The sequence below is a fragment of the Molothrus ater genome (genome assembly GCF_012460135.2).
Source record: "Molothrus ater isolate BHLD 08-10-18 breed brown headed cowbird chromosome Z unlocalized genomic scaffold, BPBGC_Mater_1.1 matZ_random_MA35, whole genome shotgun sequence".
Lineage (NCBI taxonomy): Eukaryota > Metazoa > Chordata > Aves > Passeriformes > Icteridae > Molothrus > Molothrus ater.
The window spans coordinates 4,955,946-4,982,265 of record NW_023416471.2 but is presented as its reverse complement, the minus strand read 5'-3'; the positions used below and the strand labels follow the sequence as shown (position 1 = coordinate 4,982,265).

The 26,320-nt window shown below is 37.7% G+C and overlaps 1 protein-coding gene across 1 annotated transcript in view; it reads left to right on the top strand.

Moving 5' to 3' along the window:
- The first annotated feature begins 982 nt into the window (after positions 1-982).
- Positions 983-26,320, top strand: part of MCC (MCC regulator of WNT signaling pathway) — a 138,710-nt gene continuing 113,372 nt past the window's right edge. The window contains exon 1 of the mRNA XM_036402863.2: positions 983-1,525. Within this exon, the coding sequence (XP_036258756.1) occupies positions 1,469-1,525 (57 nt within the window). The 5' untranslated portion in view covers positions 983-1,468. The remainder of the gene's footprint in view (positions 1,526-26,320) is intronic.

Here is a 26,320-nt window from a genome sequence, read left to right as displayed (position 1 = left end):
TAATGTGCTTCTTGTAGTGAATTGGGGTGAATTATCCCTATGTCTGCATGCTGATACTAATCTGTGGCTAACAGAGGAGAAAGAAAAACTCATAGGATTATTTTCGAAATGTTGCTCTTGGTGTACATTGTTTCCCATGAAAATGTTTTTGCCAGAGTGCAAGGATAGAGGCACAGCTTGTATAGCATTTATTCCTGACTCTTATATTTGGGGTTTTTTCCTGAACTAATTTGGCACTTCAATAATATATTGTATTAAGATGGCCAGATAAATTTCAGCTGCAGAGGATTGTGTTTCCTACATCTGACTCAAGCAAATCAGAATCCAATCAAAAAATGTGTGGGGCTGTGTTTTAGGGAACACAGGAAAGGGGGAAAGGAGTTGTCGTTTCTTGTAAGGGGTACACCATGTCCACAAATCCAGTTTACTAAGGATTTTTCCTCTATTTTTAGCAGAATGTTGAAAGCAAATGCATTTTTCTCCCCTTTTTCTAGTACCATCTCCTGAACTCTTTGTAAAATGTCAGTATGTTATGTTAATAATAACATAACAAATCTGCAGCATTCTAATGGTGCTTTCACGCTTACTTTGACCTTTTGAAATCATTACAACCCCCCACCCCCTACAGCCCCCCATTTTTCCTTACTTAATTACACACAGGAATAGGGAAATAGGAATCCAATTTATTGTTATCTGGGTGGCGTTTCCTGTTACTTAGCTTTATAGTTTTCTGTACAGTAATTAGTATGCAGAAAGCTGGAGAGATGCCTGTAGTTCCAAAATGAACTCTCTGTAGCTCTCGCTCTCTCTCCCACCCTCCTTCCCTCCTACTTGCGCTCTCCTTTTGGCACCGCCCCTTCCATGCACCCTTTAGCCAGCAGCAAGACAGCTGTGTTTGATCATAAACCACTTAAACTCCAGGCTCACTGGCAGGGGAAACTTTAGCGTGAAGTGCAGCATTGGTTTCTCCCGGGAAGGGAGCTTTCTTCTCTTTTCCTTTCTGCCTCCCCAAATACTGAGGACTATAGCAGCACTCTAATTTCTCTGTGAACTTGTGTGAAGCTCATCAAATTTTTCTGAGTCTGTTCAGCGGCATTGAGAGATGCCCTTTAACAGAGTTGTGGAAAAGAGCAGCATAAAGCAGACAGCAGAGATGAAGCATGCCTTGTAGATGGACTAAGATAGCCCTGGGATCCTGGTAAGCACTTCATTCCCTGCATTCTCTGAGCTCTTCACATTATTAACAAGCCTCTCTAAGCAATGGACAGGCTGTGAAGTCAAAACCAGTTTGGCTCTTCTAGAAGATCTTGCATCATTAACTTAAACTCTCAATGTGGAGTAAAAATGGCTGTCTAGAGCAAAATGTATAAGAGAGAAAAATTTTGGAGAAGAAAGTATTGAATCAGTTGCTTCAAAGCTTTGAAGCATTACAATCTGCAGAAATCGTCAAGCCCTGAGAAGTCTAATCATGAATTCTGGAGTTGCTATGAAATATGGAAATGAGTCCCCTGCAGAGCTGAGTGAGGTAAGCAGTTTCAGTGCCCTTCTTTACGCTTTAAAAAGAAACATTCCCCATTCGGGCTTTCAGTCCTCAAGCAATGCAATTAAAAATTAATAGAATGTATATCTTGCTATAACTTACTGTGCCAGTCAGGAAATGACCTGAACTTTTTTGCTGCTTTGCTCTGAATGAGTGGTGAAAGGCTAACGATTGCAACCACGTAGAGACATTTTTCCTGTTACCCTGCAGCAGTGATTGCCTTCCCTCTGAGAGCTGTGTTTATACCCAACATTCATCTTTGCAGTACGTGAAATATGGAGATCTCAGTTGAGATTAAACAGATGGTGATTAATTTAGGGGGGAAGTGGGGTGAGTAGAAAATGACAAAAATTTATTGGTAAGACAACAACATTGGCAGAAGTTGTTTTACTTGTGTTTAGCCAAGGTGATACTGTTTGTTTAGGTTAGATGAATTAGGTTACTTTCCTTCCTTGCCTAAAAGAAAACAGGTCATGAGAAACTTTCTCCTTTTTCACTGGAAACCATAGTCAAACTGTTATTTCTTATAATTGTGGGTATGTTTTAGTGTAACATGATTGTGTGTATTTTCAATAAATTTGAAATTAAAGCCATATCAGATGTTATGCAAATTCTTAATAAATACTTTAGAATGGCATACTCTGTCAGTTAGTGGAATGTCTTAGATTTGTAATCCTTATGGGCTTTACTGAGAACTGCTAATTTAGTTATGCTATGAAATCACAATCATTTGATTAAGGTCATTTTGTAGGAAATTGAATCTGCAGTCTGTCTTGTCCCAGTTTAACTGAAGTGCTTCTCTGTTCCTTTTGCCCATTTTTTTATACACCATTTACTGTGACATATCCTTTATAAGCTTGGTTTTTTAAGCATGGGAAATGGTTGGCAGAATAAGAAAGTTAACAGTTTCTGGAGTTAATTGTATAGAGAAAGGAGACACTGAGGTATAGAATGGAATAATGATGTAAGTGGAATAAATCAGTAAGCTAGTGAGGGAGACAACAATGTAGAAGGAAGCACAGTAAATACGTGAGAGTTAAGCAAGTGCTGTACCCTGCCATACTAGAGGACAGTAGGTTTGTGACTGGGAGATTCTGACAAAAGAAATGTCATACATATTTCTTCTTAAAGTAAAAATTGTTAAATTTCATTATTTCTGTGTAACTTTTTTCAAAGTATTGCTTAGAAATTCTGTATTGGCATTTCAGCGTAAGTGGGGTTCATAAATTCAGCATATAAGCCTAGGTTACTTTTGGTCAGAGTTTCTGGCTGTGGTTGTATTGATGGTGATTACTGCTTTCTATGCCCTCAACATTTAATTTTCAAGACTTTGCAAGATAACATAGATCATGGAGTGTCTCAAAGAATTGATACTGGAGTCAATATTTGGAGCAGGTAGTATTTACATTGCTTCCTTGAAATTACTTATTCATGTTTCCTTCATGCACTGAGTAAGACTTTTGTTGTGAGAAATACCTTCTCTTTCTGACATTTTAACATGGGAGATATTGAAAGGAGTCTGTGACCATGCAACATTGTCATTGTTTAGGTGGGGTTTTTTTTCCCAACAAGCTTTCTTTAGTCTTTAGTCCACATTTGTACTCGGTGCTACAGGTGGGTTAGAAATAGGCCCCTTTTTGACTGCAGGCATAGCAGAGAAGATCATAAAACCCTAACTTTCCCCAGCTGCTTATCATCATTTGCTTGCTGCTCATCTTCATCTTTGCAGTTTGAGCCTTAGCTAGTCACTAAGAAGGGCTGGGTCAGCTTCAGCAGTGATCTTGGGTAAAACACTGAGTTTTCAGTGAAACATGAAAGCCTCACAGAAACATCATAGTCCACCTCTCTAGGGAAGAAGATGCATAAGTAGTCTGAGATGTAGTAGGCAGCTGCGAACCCCTAACTATTAATTTCTCAAACAGCTCTCTGTAATATCTATGCTTCTATTAGACCTTTCCCTCTTGGTGACTGGTACTGGCTGTAATGGAAGGTAAAACGTCCTGGTAAAGGTTGTACCTATGGTTTATGTATCTGTATTTTCCCCATCTTTGTTGTGCTCTTCTTCTTCCTTTCTGGCTCTATCTTCTATACACCATGTTTATTTTCAGTCAATGAAGGACAGTAGCCTTGTGTTCAATTAAATGATGAGAAAATGGCTACAAGAGGAATTTGAATAAATGGCTGGTGTCTTAGTTTGTGTTTACCTGCACCTCTGTCTCTACAGACAGCTCATATGCTGATATTACAGTGGGCTGCTACTGCTGTACATACCTGAATGGCAAATATTATAACAGACCAAGAAGCACTATGATTCACATGATGCACAGTGGGTTTTCGTGTAGGTGCCTTGATCTCTTTGATCTCTTTATCTCAGTACACGGAGCTCTAGGCATGAAACTGCTGTTATTAAAATAAACAGGAAAACTACAAAGCCCTGAAGATATAATAAATGCATTCTTGACTGGATACATTAGACAAAATAGAAAATAAGTGTATTGCAATTCATTCCATCTGTATTAGAACTTTCTAGCTGAAATTTACATCTTTCTTTGGCAAGAATTAAAGGATATGTTTCTTGTCCAAGACACAGTGTGATTGCAGGAACTTGTGTATAGTTGATGTTTGCTATTCCTAAACTCCTGTCTGGGTAAACAGGGATCTTGATAGTCTTTATGTACTCACCTGCCCCATCCAAAGGTCATGCAGAAAGCAGACAAAAAAAAAATCTGATTTCTGTTATAAGCCATTCAGACCTCCACAAAACTTATGCTCTGTGGTTCGCTAGCTCCAGAGTTCAAGCTGTTTTTTTACTGAAACTTATCAGTTCATGTTACCCCCATTTCTTCTGCTCTTCTTTGCCTTCAAGTTTCAAGTCCAAAGAAAGAAAGATTTCCAGTTTGCTGTTTGCATGGTGGATTTGTCATGTTGTACCTGCCTAGAGAGTTAGAAGAAACCTTGTTCTTACATAGCAAGGTGGTGTTAGGCTTGGTGGCTTGTTTTGTTAGGGGTTTCTTTGAGGTGTATATATATATATATATATATATATATATAAATAAAAGATACAGTAAGAGAGGCAACACTGTTGTGTATTCTGTGAGGATCTACAGTAGCCTGTGGTATGTTTGTAAATAGGTAGCAGTAGTCAAAAAAGCTCTGTTCTACTATTCTGAAATGGGCCTTCTAAAACAATTTGCAGATTGCCTTTAAGGCTTGAATCAAGGAAGGATGTGATTTTTATGCATAACTTAATACCCAAATTATGAAAGCTCTCATTGGATCCCTTCAACTTCTTACTTATACAATTCTGAAAGCCTTTGTTGTAAACACAAGGCATATTTTTACAGCCAACATAATGAATTTTACTGAAAACATGTGCAAGTTAACAGTGGGGTGCCTGTAATTGCAGACGGTTTTATACATCATTAAAAATGAAACTTTGTATCAGAATTTAAATGCTTTGTACCTGTTCAATTATCTATTCTGCAGAAAGAGGTGTTCATCTAGAAAGAGCTAGATTGTCTAACCTGTATTTTCTTCCAAATTCAAAGGCACTACCTGGCTTTAAACCCCCATATTCTGAGGAATTATCCCTTACGTACTAACACTGATGTTACCTGCTCCCCTGGCCATTCACTGTGGAGATGGTGTGCTGAAATAGAGAGCTGTTGTCTGACCTGGTACACCTGTTGGACTGAATGTGACCAGCAGTTATGCCTGTGCCTAATGTTGGGACAGTTAAAATTATTACTGCAGGCATATGAAGGAGATGTAAAGTGCTGAGCTTAATGATATTTTTCTCAATTGCATACTAAAGAGATAAATTTTATCCTTGAATTAAAAGCCAAGCTATGTTCTTTGGTATAATTTTCATTAAGTGAGCCTTGTGAATTTGCTGTTAGTAAGACTGTGCCTAAGAGATTTTGTAATGATGTAAGGGCTGGTATTATAGTAAAGCAATACGTTCAGCATTGCAGCTGATTTGTATTATATTACTGTTTATTGTGTTCTTTTAGCACTTGCTGCATGAGTTGATGGTGTATAACATCTGAAAAGTTTATTTTATTATTTTCTGCATGACAAAATCAGGAGATAGCATGCTGCTTTAGGTGCACACGTTATACCTCCTGCTTCTTGATGTTTGGAGGTCAAGTGTTTAGGATACAGATGTTCTATGTGACAGCATTAGCTACAGCTTCATATTCTTTAATCCTTCAATATTGACTGGAATAAACAGATGGGTTGTTTGTCTTGAAAAAATTACTAACTTTTTAGTTTGTTTCAACAACAAGGTGTTTAAAATTTAGGGGAGGAGAAGGAAGAATTGGCTTCAAAGCTGGTGTTTGTAGGAAGCAGAAGAATGAGTTCATACAAAGGATTTCACCAAAATCTTACGTGTGAAGAAAGGACCAAGTCTGAAAGGCTTAAATTCTGACTTTTTAGTAATTTTACAGTAGGACAATGTTGCACTTCCTTCTCAGATTTGTGTTCCACTGCTGCTGTACTTATAAACTAGTATCTGATGAAGAACATTGCAGAAGGAGAATTGCAGAAATAAGAGGGGCTGCATGGCTTGAAGTTGTGTACACAAATCCAGTGAGTGTGAGGGAGCTGTTGGGTGAGATGGGTAATCAGCAGAGGAGCAGGACATCACTCAAAGCCTCCCTGGCAGAGGAAGAGTTCAGAAGGGACCATCCCCACCCTGAGGTACTTTCCCATGTGTGCCTCTGTTCCTGTAGAACAAGTGCCAGCTTGTGCTGTCACCATACCTAGGTGTGGGGAAAGAGCACTGATGGAATGGGGAAGAGGTTTTTTGTGTGTTCCAGGGTAGGATTAAATCCCAAACACTTGTTTTATCTTCCTGAGCTTGGTAGTCTTCCAAGAAAATCTGTGAGCAAATATCACCCTAATACTTGATCTGCTTCCTGAATGGTCTCTGGTCATGCAACAGATGTGCCAGGGTATTTCCAGTACCTCTCATAAGTGAGTAAACTCCATATTCTACTGCAATTCCATCTCTGCTACAGGCTATAGCCTTGGCTGTCAGTGCCAAAGGTGTGCAGGTTGTAACACAGAAGGGTATACTGTGCCTTGCTAACAGATGTGGTGTATTTTCCCCAGTCAGAGGATGTTTTGGGAAATTGATAGATTATTAATCCTTTAAAATATTGCAGCCTTACAATAGAACTGAGTGGAATGTGGTTATCAAACAGCAAACATGGCATATTTTAGAGTTATTTTAACCTTGATAAAGTTGCATAACTGATTTTTTTCCTAACAGTAGGCAAACCAAAAAGGCGAACAGTGTGAACCACTAAACTATTAGAAAAGTGAGCACCGCAACCCATTATGCTTAAATCAAAGTACCTTAAGGAGAAACTTTTTTAAATATTTCTAGTGGAGAGCTGGTTAAAACTTCCATCTGGAGGTAGCAACACCTTACAAGAGTGTTCCCAGCTTTAGTGCTTCAGAGATGCTGAGGTGAAGTTTGCAGATCTTTGGGTGAGCTCTCTCCTCTTTCCTAGTTCACATGGGCTTTGTGAAGAACTTATCAACCTTACAAACCTGACATTTTCCCATGCTGTTTTCATGAGGGTGTGGAGACCTTAGATGTGAAATACAATCACAGATTTTAAAGACTTCCAGTGTGTCTCTGTTGCATTGATGTATCTATAATAACTTAAAGAAATGCTTCAGTGGTAAACTTGAATGGGCATGCTCCTGGACAGTGACTATCAGTCTGAATGCAACCTTTAGACAGGGTCCATAGTCAAGCTGAAGGTGCTCTGGCAGGATCAATATATGAAATTTACAGCGTGCATGGTATTTCCAGTGTTAAAAACTAGTGTGACTTCAAAGAAAATGCTTTTTCCTGGATTTGTTTGAGCTGCTTATCAGGCACAGAGTGTGTTCCAGGCTTGGCTATTATTAAGTTGAAGCACTATAAAAAGATTAGTCAAAATGCCCAGACACTGTCAGCACGGATAATGCTCTTCTGCAGCCTCCTAATGAAAAAAATACAAAGATTATGTAACTTATCTGCCTGATAATTTATTTTAATATCCCTTGCTCCTTAAAAAAAACATGTTCGATAAATGCCTTATATGCTGTAAAATCTGTTAGTATAAATATATATTGTGAAAGTACCATTAAAAATGTATGGATTGTCTAATTGCTTTTAGAGACTTGATGTTTTTATTCATAGGTAAAAAAGCCAGAGTTCATTCCTGGAAGATTTTTGGAGATAGGGATTGTAATCTTTTCCCTCTTCCTCTTCTGACTCGGAAAAGAAAAAAGTGTTATTACCTTTGATCAGACTTGGACATACCAGAACATGGTTCTGTGCGGGAACAGTTATAAGATTCTTCTTTCAGAAAGTATTTTTATGTATTCCTCTGCAGTCTCTGGATTTGTAGTTTGTAAAGGGACACATCTGAGATCCTGAAAGAAGAATCCATAGATTGCAAGGTTAAGGTTTGCAAAGGTGGAAGTTTCTGTGCTGTGTATGTGGGAAGAGAGGGCATGAAGAGAGGCTGTGTCATTGGTTCAGTCACCTACATTGGGTGTCATTACATTCCTCTTTTGGGGCTCTGAGTAGTTGATGTACAGTTGAAAAGGAAATGTGTTCATGTCACTTCTGGGTATTTTCCTTATGTTTAGGTTTTACTCTCTTCATGACATTGCGTGGTACTTCTAGCTGCAGGTTTTACGTGTGATTAGAATTTCTGCTTCTCAGGTAGCATGGAAAAGTTTAATTGGACTCTTCTGTAGTCCAATTATTACATGTTATTACAATTATTATCTGTTCATATTATTACATGTAGTAATAATATACCAATTTATGTACTCTGTGATGGTCTTTGAGTTCAAAGATTCTGAGGGATGGAGGTTTGGTGTGGGGATCTCATGCTGGTAAAGAAGGCTTTTTGACACTGGTGGCAAACTGCTTTAGGCAGTCCCAAGTAAGAATTTCCCATATAAATTAACTGTCTGTATGAATGATGTATATTTTCTGTAGATTTAGATTTTAACTATCTCTAACGAATAGAAATATTCATTAAGACTCTGGAAATTGGCTTTCATGTTCTCATTCTGTTCTAATGGTATATGGAAATTTGTCATTAAAATCAAAATATTGACAGAAATCTTTTCAACCCTCCCAAACGTAAAGAAAATAAGTATTTTTTCAGTATGCTTGTCTATACCCCTTATGGCTGTTTGTAATATTATTGGTTGCATGCTAAGTTTTATAAATTACCCGCTGTAACCTTTGCAGAATTTTTGAAATGCTTCAGAAGGTGATTGCTGGATTTTATTGCAGATTATTGGGATATCACTAAAATGTAGTATCACTAAAATGTAGATATCCCAAAACAGAAATTTACATCAGGATTATGGCCATCTACTGATAAATGAAATAAGGTACTGTTTTAAAAACAGGCCATTTATGCATTTTAAAATGTGAGGCTATTTCAGGGTTTGATAGGTTCACAACAGCACCTCTGGCTTCTGATCTGTCAAAACAACTTTTTGAAACATTGCCAAAAAAAGTAAATTGTTTGATTGCCGTGATGGAATTATAATTGTCAGCACAGAACTGTGATTCATGATTGTGGTGACAGAGAAATACAAATTCGTGACTATGCTATGTGGAAAATCCAAAACTATTCCAGTGACAACTCAGCTGTCCTTCTGAACTGTGTCCACAGAGGTTTGGCTGAAGCTGGTGTCCCCACAAAGCAGCACAGGTGCCTATCTTGAAAAGTCCTCCCTTTGCAGACTGTAATCCAAAAGTATCACTTGCTTGCAAAGGCATGTTTATCTGGCCTTCATCTACAACAGGCTGTGATAATCCTATCCCAAACTGTGCTGGTTTCCTTCCTATCCTTCAGGGGCCTGAATGCCTCTAGTTTGATAATCTTTTGAACTTTGCATCCTATCTAAATTGCACAGTTTGTTTACTGTTAAGCTGTTGCCAGGTAGGAGGTAGTAGAATCTAGCTGGCTGTTAACTGTACTTGGGACTGCCCCTCCTCAAGAGGCATGTCAGCTGAACCTTCCTTTGCTGGATTCATGTGCTTGAGATGGAATTTGCAGCCATGTACAGAAACCAAAGTGGCTATTTGTCATCTGCAGAAAAGACCAGGTACCCCCTTCAGAATGGTGTACTGAGAACTGTCCTTTGCTGTTTTACATATTTGACTTTTTTTTCCTTTTTACATTGCATATAAAATATTTTATCTTAATAAGTTCCTTTTCAATCTCTTAATCTATTTTTTCTCTTTTTTTTTCTTTTTTTTTTTTTTGCACAGCATTGTACAACCTAATTTTTCCAAGCTACTGATGCTGCTCCTGTCTAATTTACTGACTTAGGTGTTTTTGGGTTTTGTTTTGTTTTGTTTTTAATTTAAACTGATTTCCCAGTGTACTTGGATCTTTTTATTTAAAGAACTCATGATGGTTGACCTGTTCATCAGCTGGTTCTTTCTTTTTGTGTGTTGTGACTCACTCCTATAGGAAGAGATTATTCTCTCTTGATGCTTGGTATAGCACAGGTCCGTGGTCTGCCAGGTATAACTCACCTGGTGGAAGGCAGTTAATTTTGTGAAATACATAAGCAAAGAAAATCTTTGAGAGAAAATTTTTTGTCTGCCTGAAGCAAATAGGCTATATGTGAAGAACAAAAATTGCTAACAGTATTTCCAATTATACTTTTCTGTCTTATGAGATGTAGGATTAAAGAATGGACAGAATATCTTTATTTCTCCTCTTGCACTAATGGATATCTTCCCTGTGGAGCAAAGTAGGAAAAAATGTATTGATTCATAGCTGTGAATTCAAAATTGCATGGAAATCTGTATTAATTTAGTTACTTGGTGAGAGAGATCTGCAAAATGCAGAACTTTTTTTCTGTGCTTTTTAAAACTTACAGATTCTGTCTCACATTCTGCAGGGTTGAATACCTATGAATACCCATAATTATCTTTCTTTGTGAAACTCAGTGTGGTTGAATTTCAATACCTACCCATTCTGGAATATTATGAAATAAATGTGTTAATTGCTTTTCATGAAGGTAGATTTTCTCCTTTCCTGTGAGAATTTCTTTTAACTTCCTATATTTCTGTATTGTGTGTTAGGCTGAATCTCTTTTTATAGCATATTTAAGCACTTTTAAATACAATGATTGATGCCAATGAGTTATAGGCAAGTGTCATATCTCATTCAGAATGTTACATAATCATATTCTTCAGTAAGAAGATGTCATTTCCCTTTATAGGGAATTACAGAATCATTGAGGGACCTCTGGTGATCACCTGATCTAAGCCCCTACTCAGGTGGGATCAACTCGGAGCTAGCTGAGTGTCCAAGACTGTGAAAAGCTTTTGGATATCTCCAAGGATGGAGACTCAACCACCCCCCTGAGTTACCCTCACAGGGTAACCCTGTGGTCACCTTCACAGGGAAAAGTGTTCAGAGGGAACCTGCCATGTTTGTGTGTGCCCATTACCTCTTGTGCTGTCACTGGGCACCCCTGGAAAGAGCCTGGATCCATCCTCCTTGCAGCATCCCTGCAGGAGTTTATGTACATTGGTGAGTTCCCCTGAGCCTTTTCTTCTCCAGAGTGAACAGTCCCAGCTTTCTCAGCCTTTCCCCATAGGAGAGGTGCTGGAGTCCATCCATCATCTTGGTGTCCCTTTCCTGACAGTATGTCCATGTCTGTTTTGTGCTGGGGAGCCCAGAACTGCATCCAGCACTCCACCTGTGGCTTCATCAGAGCTGAGAACAACAGAAGTCTCACATCTCTTGATCTGCTGTCAATACTTTGCCTAATCCAGCCCAGAATCCATCCATCTTCTTTGCAGCAAGAGCATGTTGCTGGCTCACATTCAGTTTGATGTCCACCAGCCTCCACAGACCTATTTCCCTTCAGAACCTTATCACACAGGACTTTTCCAAGGAGAGGTCATAGCTATAGTGATCTTGATTTTTGACCACCTCTCTCCTCTCTGGATCATAAACTCCACTATCTTGCGAAATGAAAGTGGTCAAATAATATTTCTGTAAGTTCATGAACTGTTGTGCCTTTGAAAATGATAGGAGCACAGTATATATTGGAATCAAAAAGAAAAAAAAAATTAGAAACACCAAGGGAACTTTTCTGTGAATAAACAAAATATTCACTTGCAGAACATTTATTGAATTAATTCTGTCAGAAACTTTTCTGTCTTGGAGTGGCAAGAGAGGACAGTATCCTAGCATGAATAATTCCTTAAAAGGAATTAGTAAGCTTCAGAAATTGTCAGTTTATTTAAACATTTCATTTCATTCTGTTGAATGGTATGATTAGAATTTAGTAGAGTTTCTAATTGTTCTGATTTAAAGAAAAAAAGGCAAAGTGCTACAAAGGATGACCTACAGTGATAAAAAGAGGAAAAACTAGAAGGGGAAAACCTTTCCACTGTTTGTCTTTGTGCCTTTGCTGTTAATTTTTAGAGCAAATTACAGTGGCTTTTCATGGAAGTTGTTTTCCTTCCAAGAGAACAAAGGAAGAATTTTGCAGTTTTAGTTCTTACCAGATGTTGACATTATGTATGTTCTGTCTCGTATAATGCTGCCTTCATAAGGATCTGAAAGAGTAGTACTACAGAAATAAATCACAGTAGGGAAGTTTAAATTTAGATTTTGTTTTTTAAATACAGTAATGTGGGAGTTTCTAGTGATAATGAGTTTTCTGTTAATCCAGCATCCAGCTCACTTTATTCACTTAAATCAGCTTTGAAGTTAAACTTAGATTTCAAAGACACATTCATAGTAAATTCAGTCTAAAAAGAATGTGAATAATTCCTGATGTGGATATGGATGTCCTGGATGTTTAGGACTGCATTATACCAAATCCCTGAGGATGACAGATTTATCTGGTATATCTGTGTGTTACTGTCAGGCACTAATAGGACACCATTTCTGAAAAGCAGGAAATTCTACAGTGATTAAAATCCCCACACAGTCTGGCTCATTCACAATGTATAAACACACTTCCCAATGGATCAAAACAAAGTTAAAAATTATTCCCTTTCCCATGAAAGGACTTTTTCTTAGCACCACTGTTCTATCATGGTCTTGTGAACGCTGGTGCTTGGCACAGTCATGTGCCAAGGATGGAAGCAAAGGCACAGGATGGAAGCAAAGGCACAGGATGGAAGCACTCTACAGTATAGGAAAAGCTGAGGACAGGAATCAGCATCCATTGAGAAAGGGGGAGGGAGAAATAAAGAGATGTCAAGAGGAAATACACCTCAAACTTAAAAAGTTACGTGAGTTTCTTGTGAACTTTTGCCATTGCTGATTCATGACTTCAAAGGGTTTCAGGGCATCATTCTGACAACTGAGTCAGCATTCATTTTTTATATCTAACAGCAGAGATTTAACTGAGAAGTGAAAATGATGGATTTATGTGGTCTTTTGAAGTCAATGAAGTAATTCACTGTCCAGTTATAGCTCAGTTTTTTTGGTGTTTTCTAGATTTTTCCCCCATCAAACTGGGCTCTGTCTAAAGCTGGCTATTTATTTGTCTGAATGGGAATTGTGAACAGTTGGTAGCCTTACATCATCTATCTGACTTATCCTGGAATAGTTAAAGAACCATGCTGCTAAGATTTAGTGATTATTATTTATTTAGACCAAGTGTAAAACCCCATCTTTTGTACAGAAAATATAAATAGAACAACTGATAGAGTAAGCTTTGTGTTAGATTTGAAATCCAGTAAAATGCAGTACCATTGCCATGACAGTGATGCTTTGTCCCTTATAATGCATTTCATTTAAGGAGCTGAAATAAGCTGTGCACCATTATTGATGCAATTCTGTCATTGTAATGTATAAGAACTTACATTTCAATTTATTAATTTCACTGTGTTACCATGATTTATCAAAAATCTTATTAATCAAACTAGTATTTCAATTGCAGTTGCTTGGCTTGGCGTTGCAAAGAGGAATGTATCTTGCTGGAGCATGGTTATGAAATTATACTTGAAACAGTTTTTTTAGCAAAACAAAGATTTTTAGAGGATTTTACTGAGGCTGAATTGGTTCGGGCTTACTTTTTTAAAGAATGACAGTGTTGTAGCTTTAATGTGGATTTTGTGGCATTGCTTAAAGAGACAATGTGATCTAGTGAAAATAGATTGAGAAAATAGATTGTCGAAAAAGGTGACCATGACACAGGATTTCTAGACCAGGAGGTCTTCTGATTTATATATTTTAAGATAAATTGTTAGCATCCTTTTTCTCCTGCTCATAATAGTTGTATTTAGAGCCTGGAGGCTCAATCAGCAGATGTTCATTGGGTTTTATAGTTTGCCTCTGAGTAGGCTTTTCTGCTTCTTTGTTTTCTGTGCCTGCAGTTCATTCTCTTCTGTCCTACTTAGAGCTTCACTAAATGCACTGTGTGTTCTCAGCTTTCATTAGCCTTTTCTTTTACCTCCCTTGCAGTTGCTTATTTATTGTTGCTGCCCTTGATCCCTTTGCCTTTTGCATGTGCAAGTCTACCTCTTCCCTGTCTCTGTCCTTTTATTTATGTTGCACTCCAAGACTATAGAATATTAATCCCGATGTTTCCGGGTGGGATGTGCCAGCCGCGTCTGACCCTCGCTGCTGGACCAAAGGCAGCAGCTGTGGCGTTTTACCCCAGAGATACCTTTGGCCAGCTGGATGCTGCAGCTGGGCACTCGCAACAAATCCAAGCAAAGTAGGAACTCAGTTTACCTCTGGTGGAAAAGGTTCAGGCAACGGTGAAGAGAAAAAGGAGCGGATTCTATTGTAGAGTCTTAATCCAGAGTTTTATTTCAGCATGGTAGACCTCTGAATGTGGTAACAGCTCCCAATAGAACCCCAGGCTGCATGGTCTCGTGTCCTTTTAAGCCCTGGGGACAGGGGGAGGGGAAGGGACAGGTGAGGCACCAACCAGGTGTGAGGAGGGGAAGGCTCAAGGGATACAGACACTTGGACAGGCCAATGAGCCCAGACCTGAGGGGCATCTTTTGAACTTCTGCCAAACACACGATGCCCTTGCTGGAATGTTAAGATTGATGGACAGCTCTTAGAGGGAGGGGAAAGGTTGGCACACCTGAGGGGCATCACACTGCAACACAGGACCGTGCAGGGTCCTCTAGAGTTCTCACTGATATTCTTCAGTCAAGGAAGAAGGAATCTCTCCTCTGGCAGGATTGACTGTGTGAGGCTGCAAGTGCTTGGAGAAAGGGCTTGGTTCTCTTGTCACAAAAACAAGCTTCTGCCCCGTGATTGATTAGCATGATGTTGCAGCAAATGAACTGTTGCAATTGAACCAGTACAATAATGGAACACAATGAGCAACAGCACTGAAGGCTGGCACAGGCTAGGGGAGGCTGATCCCAGGTGCTGTTGGTCCAGCCAAACCATTTTGATAAAAACCCACTCCTATTGTGTACCCATAGATATAAAGTTCCTGAAGATTTCACAGTATTTAAAAGTGTAATGATGAAAGTCAGGTTTATGGAGAAATTATGGTTTGAGTTTTTTGCCGTAGGAGTTTTATTTTTTTTGTTGTCGAATACTTTGCACAAAGTCAAGCTTCCTTGATGAACTGACAGGAGGTATGAGAGGGGTTTTCCTGGAGAGCTCAAAAGTTATGACAGCCCGGCTGAGTTTTACTGAAATTCCTGTGTGTCATGTTACTATTTTGCAAATAGTAACAGAGTTTAGGTTTGATGACCACTGGCCATAAGCAATAATAGATCTTATAAGGGTACCTTTACCTTTTCCCTGAGAGCCCTCATGCAATCTCCTGAAATATCCTCCTCTTCAGTAGCTTTTTTTCTGTGATGGCATTTGTAAGCTGTCTGAATGTAGTTAGTTCTGGTTGTTCTGAGCTATAGTAATAGTAATTTGCAAATGTCATATGCCTAGAAGTTCCACAGTTCCACAGCCACAGCCGCTACTGTTTCTTCTTCTTCTTCTTGCCTAAAGCCAGAGTCTTACGGCAGCTTAAAAGGGAAAACAAAATGTTTAAGCAGAGAAGAAAACATTACTGAATGCTTTGATGCTCTTCTTTCCCTAAAAGAGAATAAATAGCTGTGAAGTTTAACTTAGTTCTGTTCCATCTGGTGGTTTACTAACTTGTCTGTGGCATTTTAACAGAAATTATGAAAAACAATTTATCTAGATAAACTGAGACCTTTGTGACCAGAGGAAAGGTATGGACCATTGCTACAATGTCTCATGATATTAACCCGTGTTTTGCTGTCAGTGCTGCTGCATTTCCTCCATAAAATTTTACATGAAGAAAGATAAAGACCTGGCAACATCCTAATAAGTGGTATGCAATTCATAGTTATATGCCAAATAAATTGATTATGATTATGAACTCATTGCACTATAATAATTTTTCTATATAATTAATATTAATTATTAATAAAGAAAATAATTTATAATATTTATAATAAAATAATCAATAAAATTATTAATCCTATATTTAAATATTTTTTAAAGTTTTTTAAGCCCCACAAAAACATTGCTTCTCATTGTGTTGAAGTAAAATCAACCCTGAAGTAAAAAGATACTGCAAAGGACAGTGAGTACAGTTCTTTGCTAGGTCATGTTTCCAGAGCTATTTTTTGCAAGCCTGACAGTATTTCCAAATTATAATTGAAATGTGCCCATTTAAAAATCTGTGGACACAAAACTAATACCATTTTTTGTTCACTTTTTTTTTTTGGTGACTCTCGTTTTTTGTCAAAGTGATTAAAAAAAAGTGCAGTCCTAAACTACCTGGAAATTGCAGTTTTATAGCACTGCTGAGAGGGCTCTGTTTAGTTTTAGTAAAATACTTCTATCTAACACTGGGTGACATGAAAAAAGTAACTCATTTATATTGATAATAGTTGTTGCCAAAAAATATTGATTGTCTAAGCAGTATACTAATGAAGATCCCATAACTTTGTGTTAGTTGGACAAACTAACACTTGAGAATTTCACTAATCTCGCAAATGATAAATGTTTAATTATGTAGGCCTACCCATGTTCTTAGTGAGTTTTTATATGAAAGCTGAATTTACCAGTATGAAATTGATTTCTACTTTTATTAAAAAGCTCAGTGCAGATTTAAGGATAGCATTTTCTAAGTGTTTTGTGGCTTAATGAGAACTGGTGCTTTGTGATTCTGTTGAAAATTTTTCATATGTGTTGGGACACAATATAAAAGGTATTTTTAACTGTTCCAGAAAATACATGTTTATAATGGGGAAAAAAGAAATAAATTAAAAGCAGTTTGATTTTCCACTTCATTAAAGCTTGTGAACTGATTGGTGATTGGTAGATTCCATACACAGGATAAAAAAAAAATTAAATTCCATTAGGAAAAGAAAAATCAGTATGCTGAACCGAATACAAGTAGAAGTGCTTCCCTATACGGTCACAAATGGCAGTGTAGATGATCTATTACAGAGCTCTCTGTTGGGGTAGCTGCAGAACATGAGCAAAACCACATGGGAATTTAGTATCCTGGATCCTTCTAAAGCTGTAATATAGTCAGTTGTTGTTTGTGGCATGCAGCTTTTGAGAATTACAGCAGGATTACTCGGCCCTTTTTTAGCATGTAAGATTCTTGGCATGAATTCCAGCTGAGGTGAGGCAGAAAACCATTAGAGACAGCAGAGATTCCAAATGGCTAATTGTTTTAAAAGGAAGAGTAGTAAGTGCATGTAGTGTATTTGTCCCAGGGCAAGAGGAAACTTGGTGATCCCTCCCTTCCCATGCTTAATTTAAGAAGAGTAAAGGTATTACTCTATTTGTGTCTATTTATTTATTTACAGAGTTGTTCTGAGCAACAGTGAGTGATTTCAGTGTTCTGAAAACACAAAATGCTGTGTATCTACTATATATTACACACCTCTTTAAAACATCAGTGGTATTGGGAAAGACAGCTGTTTATCATTTAAGTTAGAAGAAGATAATCCATAGGCAAAGTATTTGCTGATGGAAAGAAACAGACATTGTTTGAAACTTCTTTTTCTTAAGCTAAATTATTTGCAGAATCATGTTTTGGGAAATGGGGCTGGCCCATTCTGCTCTGTAAGGATCTGGATTTAATTTTTTCCCTCTTTGCACACTTGGTTGGAATCTCTAAAATATTTGCATTAGTTTCTTACAAACTGTTGGTCAGTAATATTCTAGCTTTGTCCTCCCCCTGTTGAAATCTAAAAGGACTGCTGTACTATCATTTTTGGCTCTTTGAATGATATATACAATATAAAACCTGACAATCTCAAGGTCTGTTTCTTTATATCAAAAAGCTGATCTTAGTCTAAGCCTGCTAGAGAACATATCTGAGAGTCTTAGAGCCACCATGAAAATAGACATGGTGAGAGGCCACTCTTTGCTTTCTAATCATCCTGATTAGTTCTCAGTCCTAACTGGAGATTGACCTCTTGACCTATTAAATTAATATGCTGTTTTATTGTGATAGAAATAGTAATCTAATATTACTTATGCAGCTGTCTGATATTTTTAAAACCTTTTCTTCTATGATTCATGGAACTCATTTAGCTGTTACTGAATATCTAGACTGCCCAGCGTCCAAAATAGTGTTCCATCTGGCATCTCCTGAACAGAGCATAGGTACCAACTGAGCAAGAGGAATGGCAATAATTACATCTTATCTTTGCTATGATATGTAGTTAATAACACAGAATATAGAAATTAATAGACACGTATGCATGCATCCATTTATTTGTCACATCTTTAAAGCAGGTGGCAGTACAGGAGAGTTTTCACTCTTACCACAGATTTTAGCAGATTTTCGATTTTTCCATTTAAAGAATTACCTCTTCCATAAACCCCATGTTTCCTCTTTGATTTAAAATACATTGTTTGATAATAGTATACTTCTGTAGCTTCAGCTGAGGTTCTTGGGATTACAGTTTTAACTCCAGGGTGCATGATCTAACATCTCTCCTTGGCACTTGGTTCTCTCAAAAAGTCTGTTATATTAATGTCTGTTTAATCTCACATCAATTAAGAATTTATTTTGCATTGAATTTTGTCCAGGTTTTATCTATGCCTCATGGTTACATCATGCTTTCTTGACTACATCAAGTTCACTATCTTAATAAAGCAAAGATTTAAGAGAGCTACTCTCTCTGATGACTCATCTGCAAAGACTAACAAAAGGGCTTGACATAACAATAAATTATTCTTTAACAGACAGTGATCGGTCTTGATGGAGATGAAAACTGTGGATGAAATAAAACAAGCATGTCATGCTCATTTCATAAAAACTACCCTGGTATAATCAGAATGGCTTTCAAGGGGTCAGAGGTCTGTCCAAGTCATGAGGAATCATAGTTTGCACAAACCACATCTTTTTGGTCTTATTGACTGTATCTCTTAAGAGCCACTACTATGCAATGCAATTAATCATCAAGGGAGTTTGGGTTTATGGTACATATTTGAAGTAAACTTTTTTTAATTGCTGGAGCTTTGGGTTGTGGACTTTGACTAAGTGCATTAGTAAATGCTTAATTTAAAGAGATTCTCTCACCCTGAAACATAATCCTTTTTAAATTTTTTCTATTATTATTTGGGAGGAGGCAGTCTAAAGAGTCTATCTAAGAGTCAATTCCCTTGCCAGCAGTGTGATTTCATGGCCACTCTGCTTTTTGCTTTCTTCAAGGTGTTTTTCTTTCCAGCAGTCAGTTAGAAAATTAATTGGTGTAAAATAAGCTTTCTAAATAATGCAAAATGTATAATACATTGAGTTATTAAAATTAAGCATTTTTCCCAAGCAATAATTAATCTTGATAGATGTGGTGTTGCCGCCTTGTTGTTGTTATTATAAAATTTAATGAATTTCTGTACCTTCTCAGCATTCTGACTGTCAATTCTTTTATTGTAACCTACTTCATTCACTAGTTATCCAAAAGTTCAGTTTCACATGTACTGTGTAAAGGATCTTGACAGGACAGCTCCTGCCTGTCTTGCTGCAGCTGTCTGAGAGGCTGCTGTTTGCCAGCTGTCTGCACCACCTCTGTGGGCAGCTGCTGTTCCAACAGGTGCCTCTGCTTTCACTCTGTCTAAAGCCCAGCTCCTTTCATTTTAAATCCCTCTTCACCAGAGCTACTGTCCTCCCTTTTAGTGCGCTGAGGACAATCCAGGTAGGACATCTGGCTGAAATACAGCCTGGCTGGTCTGTCATAAATGCCCAGCTGAACCTGAGAGTCGTGTTCTTTCTGAAATGATCCTCAGGTTCTCTTTCCTCTGTGCTCTCCCTTCTTATGGCCTGGCAGAGTTTTTACAATTCCTAATTCTGCTCTTTGCTTTCTGCCTTTCTTTCCAGAACAATATGTATCCTCCAATATCAGTGTTCAGCTTACTGTTACCCTGGAGAAGTGTCCATTTCTTTCCTCCTCTAAGTGCCTATTTGCTCAGCTGTTTTAACAATGATTTTCCCGTAGTCAATGGTAGGACAGTGATTTAGTCTTGACAGAGATACAGTAGCTAAACTTCGTCTGAAATCAGAGGAGTTATCCCATACAGTTTTGGTTTTTTTGAGTGACTTTGAGGCTCCTCAAGCTGTTCCACAGACTTTTATGCTGACACACAAATAAAATACTTCATTCTCCGAGGTTTTGAAAATCTTGGTGAGACAAAATGCTATAAATTTATTTAACACACTCAAGGCTGTAATAGGTAATGTGAAGTTGTCATATTTATACATCACATTTATTTCACTAGTAGACTAATCTGAGACCTGTAAGGATGTGGTATTTTTAGTCAATTATTCTATGACATTTTGCCAGTTTAACTACTAACTACTAGTGATGTCCAAGTTGGTGGTTGCAGTTAGGATAGCTAAAAACATGCCTTCTCTTTACTGCTGGCTAAGGTACATGTGCTGTCAAAACTCCTGAAGTGTAGACCTGGTGGGGAAATCCTGTTTTTTAGAGAAAATCCCATTTTTTAGAGAAATTTTCTGTACCTGAATGAAGAAGGCAAAGTTATGCTCCAACTGTATTTTACTTGACAGTGCAGAAAAACACGTTTATGCTGTATCAAAAACCCCTTCAAAGCAGCATAAATCAGTTTCTGCAACAAAATCCCTCCCTCCCTCCCCATCACCTTCCTCTCACCTTCCCCTGCCCTTTTCTTTTCTGTGTAAAGTGTGGTAGCTTTTCTGGAAATACTGCCAGAGAGATTGTGTATTCTCTGGAAGCTTAGGCTGTGCCAAATGCAAATCTCCTTTGCTTTTGACGTTTTAGGTTTACAGTACCTTTGGTTACCTGGTCAAGGATGTGATGGAAGCTTGATAATATATTTGAGGAAAACAATCACAAGGAGACTGCTAAAATAGCAAATAACTAGGAGCTTTTTACCCCTCTTTTTATACATGTTGGCATGCTCAGCAGGATAGGGACATGAGGACAGAAAACCTTCCTTAATTGAAGAGTGAAAAAGATGCCTCAGGAAGTGTACAAAATGCCTTAACAACACAAACTGGGTGTGCTTACTCTGAAGTGATACCATAGGGGCCAGCACGGCTTCTGTAACTCTTGGCATTCCCAAACTGGCTACTTTTTACACATTACTTTTTGTCACTTGTTTCAGAATCCATCTCATGTCACCTGGAATGTATTTTTTTCACAGTTTCCTCAAATCAGAATAGAAATGTCTGGCATTGGCTTGCACTGTTACTGTTATTTTTTCCAGCCAACCTTTCCTGGTAGCAGAAGAAAGAGCCGTAGAGTATTCCCAGTGCTTTTATTATTTTATAACATCCTTCATGCCACCCCTTGCAATACCTGGCACAGAGTCTGTGAATGAGATTGCACATCAGGCCAGTTAGTGCTCTGGAAAGTATAACCTTCTTCACATCTTTCTGTGAAGAATTAAGTATACTTAGTACTCTAAGTATAGCAAGCCACATTGCAGATGAAAGTCCTCAAACTCATCTGCTGGGTGTCTCAACTAGGTGGATTTTTGCCTTTGTGTTAACTTACAGGTATTTTCTTATGTCAGTCTACTCTTGCCACCAAAAATGTCTCAGATCCATTAAAATAAACAAAAAGGAACATTGTTAGGTAAAATATAGATAGTAGAACATGCAAAATTATTGTAGAGAAATAATTTATAAAATGTATAAAACAGTCTGGTTTAAATAAATGTAACTTTATTACAACAACATTTAATAAATAATGATATTGGTTGGTTTATTGGTTGGTTGATTTTAAACACAACGATGGATTCAGTTATGTACATTTTATTCCAGTAGAAAATGCTGAGTCTGTAACTTCTATTTACATATTTTTTTGCAGTCCAGACATTCCCTGTGCAAGTATGGAGCATTTCTGAAAATAGTTTCTTCTAGACTGCAGTGGACTTATTTCAGACTGCTCTGATGTGGCTAGAACATCCCCCAGTCAGAAGTGGGGTGCTTATAGCACTGAACTAATCCCTGTCTACTGCAGAATCCTGAGGTTTAGAAGTTAATGACATGAATAACTCTTTTCAGAGTTATTCAAACTCACTTTATTCTGTGATTCTGTAATATTTTCTCTTTCCAAAGGTAGCAGGAAGGTTAGTAGCCCGTTGCATGGATACATACTTTGAGAATGTCTTCTGAGTAACAGTCAGCCTGCTCTATTAACATTATTCCATGACTTGCACTTTTGCCAAAAAAAAAAGAAAAAAATACAAGCAACCAAAACCACAAACCAAAAGCCAGATGTGGAAAAAAAAAAAAAAATTTGCAGTGACCATATTTCCATTCTGTGTTTTGCCACAAGCTCATCATGAACATTGTGAAATTATGAGAAGGTGCCCATTTGCCTTGGAAGTGTCCTCATAGGAATTTCTATGCTTGTACAGTTGGAGTATCCTGTCCAGTAAAAAGTATCCTAAGGTGACATAGTTTTGGATGCTTCTGTGGGATATTTCTTCATTAAATTAACTTCTCAGCATTTCCATTTATTATGAAGTAATACTTAACACCAATTTCCATCTGTCCTGTTAACTGAAATACAAATTTAATTTAAAAGATCACTAAAAGATTGTAGACTTCAAGAGTTGATGCCCTGGGTTGATACTAAGCTCTGGAATTGTCCAATGCAGTATACACAAGGCCCACATCTTAATTTTCCACTGTCAATGAGTTAACATAGCAAGAAAACCAAAACTGCACCAGAGCCACATGATAACAATAGTTCTGTTAACTGATCTATCTGGCTTTTTAATTTTAAAACAAATATTAGGAACTGTTGTGTGGCTTGGGAGGTAGTTAAAGTAGTACGTATATATCCCTAAGATGACTTGTTAAGGCTTAGAATGGAACAATTTTATCAAAGTAAAAATAATATTGCATAGTTCATTCATCATAAAATCTGTTATGAATACATTTCATTCTCAAGTAAACCCTGAGGAATTGCTCATTTTGCAAATAGTGAAACTTTAGCTATAACATGTCAATTATTAAGTTATTCCTGCTCTACTAATTTTTGCTGCTCTGAGGTTAGACACTGCTACCAGTGAGATTCCATGGTCTATTTCTCACCACAGCATTACCATTGGTTCTCTAAATAGCTTTAATTAAATTGTTTCATTTCTGTTTCTGAATTCCCTCTTTTTAATGGACACAGTATTTTTACAGTTGGTATTTTCTGAAAATACTTACTTTTTATGCTTATGTTTATGTGAAGCATCCAGATGTGATTTTGGGGTTTTTTTTTGACAAACTTAATTTTAAAAAGTAAGGGAGGAATGCGGGTTAAAAGCAGTAGTGTTGATTGAAAATTAAAATTACTCATTGCATTAAAGTGCAGGGTGTCCTCTAGAGTTTTTTATTTGTTGTGCTTTGTGTTTTTCCTGCTAGTAATATGCCACAGAATATGCAAAGTAGACACATGAGAAAACACCATGAACTCCTGTCTGTGATCACCTGAGCCTTACAAGAAAGCTCAATGATTTCTGGTTTTTTTAAAAATCTGTTGCTTAAGTAGGCAGGCACCAGGTAAGGTTCAATCAAAAACAAGCGAAACAAAAGAAGAGCAGGACAGATGGAAAGGAAATTTAGTCTGAGCCCAAGGTTATGCAGAATTTGTAGAGCTGAATTTCAGATACTTTATCTTCCACCTCAGGCTTAGATTCATGTAGTCAGGTATGTCTGACCTTCAGCCAAGGCCCCACAAACCAGATCAATGTGATCCCAACCTGCACCTGCAGGTAACGAGGTTACTTGTGTTATCTGCGGCTGTGATTTGATGTCCACCAAGGGCAGCAGCAAGAGCTATAGCACTTCTAAGGTAAAATAATTTGTAATTAGAGGTAGGAGAAAAAGACGTGAGACTGCAGCATAGGTGAACACACTGTCATGGTCTAAATGGGTTTAATTGTTAATACTGTGCTTGAGCCTGCAGCTGATGGAGCAGCAAAAAAGTGGGAGAGACATATACTATTTTATTTATCCTTGTAGAGTTCAATCTCTTCAGTACATAGCAAAACTAGAAGTCCAGCACAGTGGTGAATGAGAATATACTTCATGTTTATGGAACAGAAGTGTAGAAAAAGTGGGAAAAAGGCATCCCCATTGGAAGTGTGACTACAAAAGGACCTGTGCTGACAAAACTATAGTGCCTTATCTACAGATTATATCGTTCCATTGACTGTTTTTATACATGATCCTCTATTTAGTCTTGAACATTAGTTATACTTATTTACTATGTGTAGTTCTCCTGCCCTACCCTTGAGGTTTTCTGTTAAAAATTATGCACCCACACACCCTGATTATGGCTCATCTGCTGCTCCTCACTGAAGAATTCCCAGGCCTCACATCAGTGAGCTGATTTGCTGCTGTGACTTTTGGGTACTTAGTCTGTGAAAGAAATTAGATATCCTTTAAACACCTGCACCTCAAGTGTGCTTCAAATGCCAGGAAGCATTAAGAGGGTCTCTTCCAGACAGAAATCTCTAGATGCTATACTACTGCCTATTGTAATTTGAAATAACAGTGGTATTCCTTTACAGATAAGTTTTTTGAAAGAAAAATTGTTAGACTCTTTGAAAACTCCAAATTGTATTTCAAGAGGCAGATTCCAGGATGTGTCTCTCCAAATCTCTGCAAGACTGTAATCCTGTCTGAAGTGAGCTTTCTTCTCCTTTTCTTTGCAGCTTAGAAAAATCCCCAAAGTTTTCTTGTGACATTTCAGAAGGGTACTAGTAGAGTACAATGTTAACTTCCACATAAAAACAAACAGGAAAGCTGTTGGTATGTGCTCTATCTTTCTCCATGTAGCGGTTAATAGCTATTAAATTATAAGTAGCCAAGTAGCTAATTTGGCAGCCTGAAATACTTGAAGTTAAAGGGCTAAATACACTTTTATTATATGTGTTTAATAGAATAGTGAAAACCAATAAATTAAGTCAGCTTCTCTCCTTTTTTTGATGTATTTCTTCAGAAAACAGCTTATCCTAACACTTAGCAGAAGAGATAATAGCCCTCTCAATTCTTTCAGGCTTCCCTTGGTCCTCCCAAATCTGTTTTTTTTGCATGTCTACAGGAAAGGTATTTTAACTATTTGAGCCATAGATGGTTCAAAATGATACTATTTCACATTTGAGGTGGACATCCTTATTCTGGTCCAAGTTTCTTCATAGTTTTAAACATAGATTCCTTTGAACATTTTTAAACCGTTTTAAACATAGATACCATGCTTCAGATTGCAAGCAAAGAGGTAAAGTAATACAGTATGTCTTTGCTGTATTTAATTCTTTAACTATATATTTTTGAAGCTTATGTCAAGTGTATTTACCTCAGAGCTTTGCTGGCTGTGGCCTGCTCATGTAAAGAATAACTACAGCAGTCTTGTTTTTCCATAGTCTCCTATGTGTGTGTTAATTAGTTACTGGTTACCTACTGTGTGCCAACATGACTTCAGTGTGCCTCTGGTGTCTGAAGCTGGGAATGTCCCAGTTGCAGCAGCAGCTGCAGCAGCAATTTTGGTTCCGGTTAGTGCCAAGTCACTTTGTTTTAATGATCCTTGCAGATGACTTGTGTGGAAATACTGTTGCTCTCCCAAGAAACATCAGCCTTAGCTAGAGCTACCATTGTCTTGGGCTGCTACAGGAATTTTGTGTGGGGAGAGAAGCTGAAGAAAGAAGTGCTGTCTAGGGGCTGGGGGAAAGGTGTGCTTGATTATCTAGAGTACTGTGGAGTTATTCCCATATACATGTGAGAACAGTAATATGAAACAGTGAGGGCTTGTCTACACAGGGATGTTATGAAGTTGTGTTGTTAGCCAGTACAGTGCTGTACTTAAACAGCTGTAATTATGCTGGTAGAATTGCCTGGGTGAGACTCTCCTCTGAGTTGAAACATAGTCTTTTCTGGCTGTGAGGTGTACTGCTTTGGAAGAAATTTCAAGTGACCTAAAAAAGTAAAAACAACCTGGATGTCTGGATAAATACAAACTAAGACCAAATAAGTTATACTCAGTAACTATAGCCTTTAAAACATTTCTCTCATGCTATATAGCCTTCCTGGCTAGACAAGCCTTGAACAGGATAGTAATGGGCTTGTTCACTGTTTCTTCTGCTTGCTAATACTATGTTACTATTTCCTTGTGTTTGCTGTCTTCTCCCAATATCACTGTAGATTTTTTGTTTGTCCTAGAGGGCTTCTTTTGCAAAAGAACTCATATGTACAACAGCAGGGCCACTAGAAGTGGCTACTAGAAGTTATTTTTAAAAATAGTGTTACTAG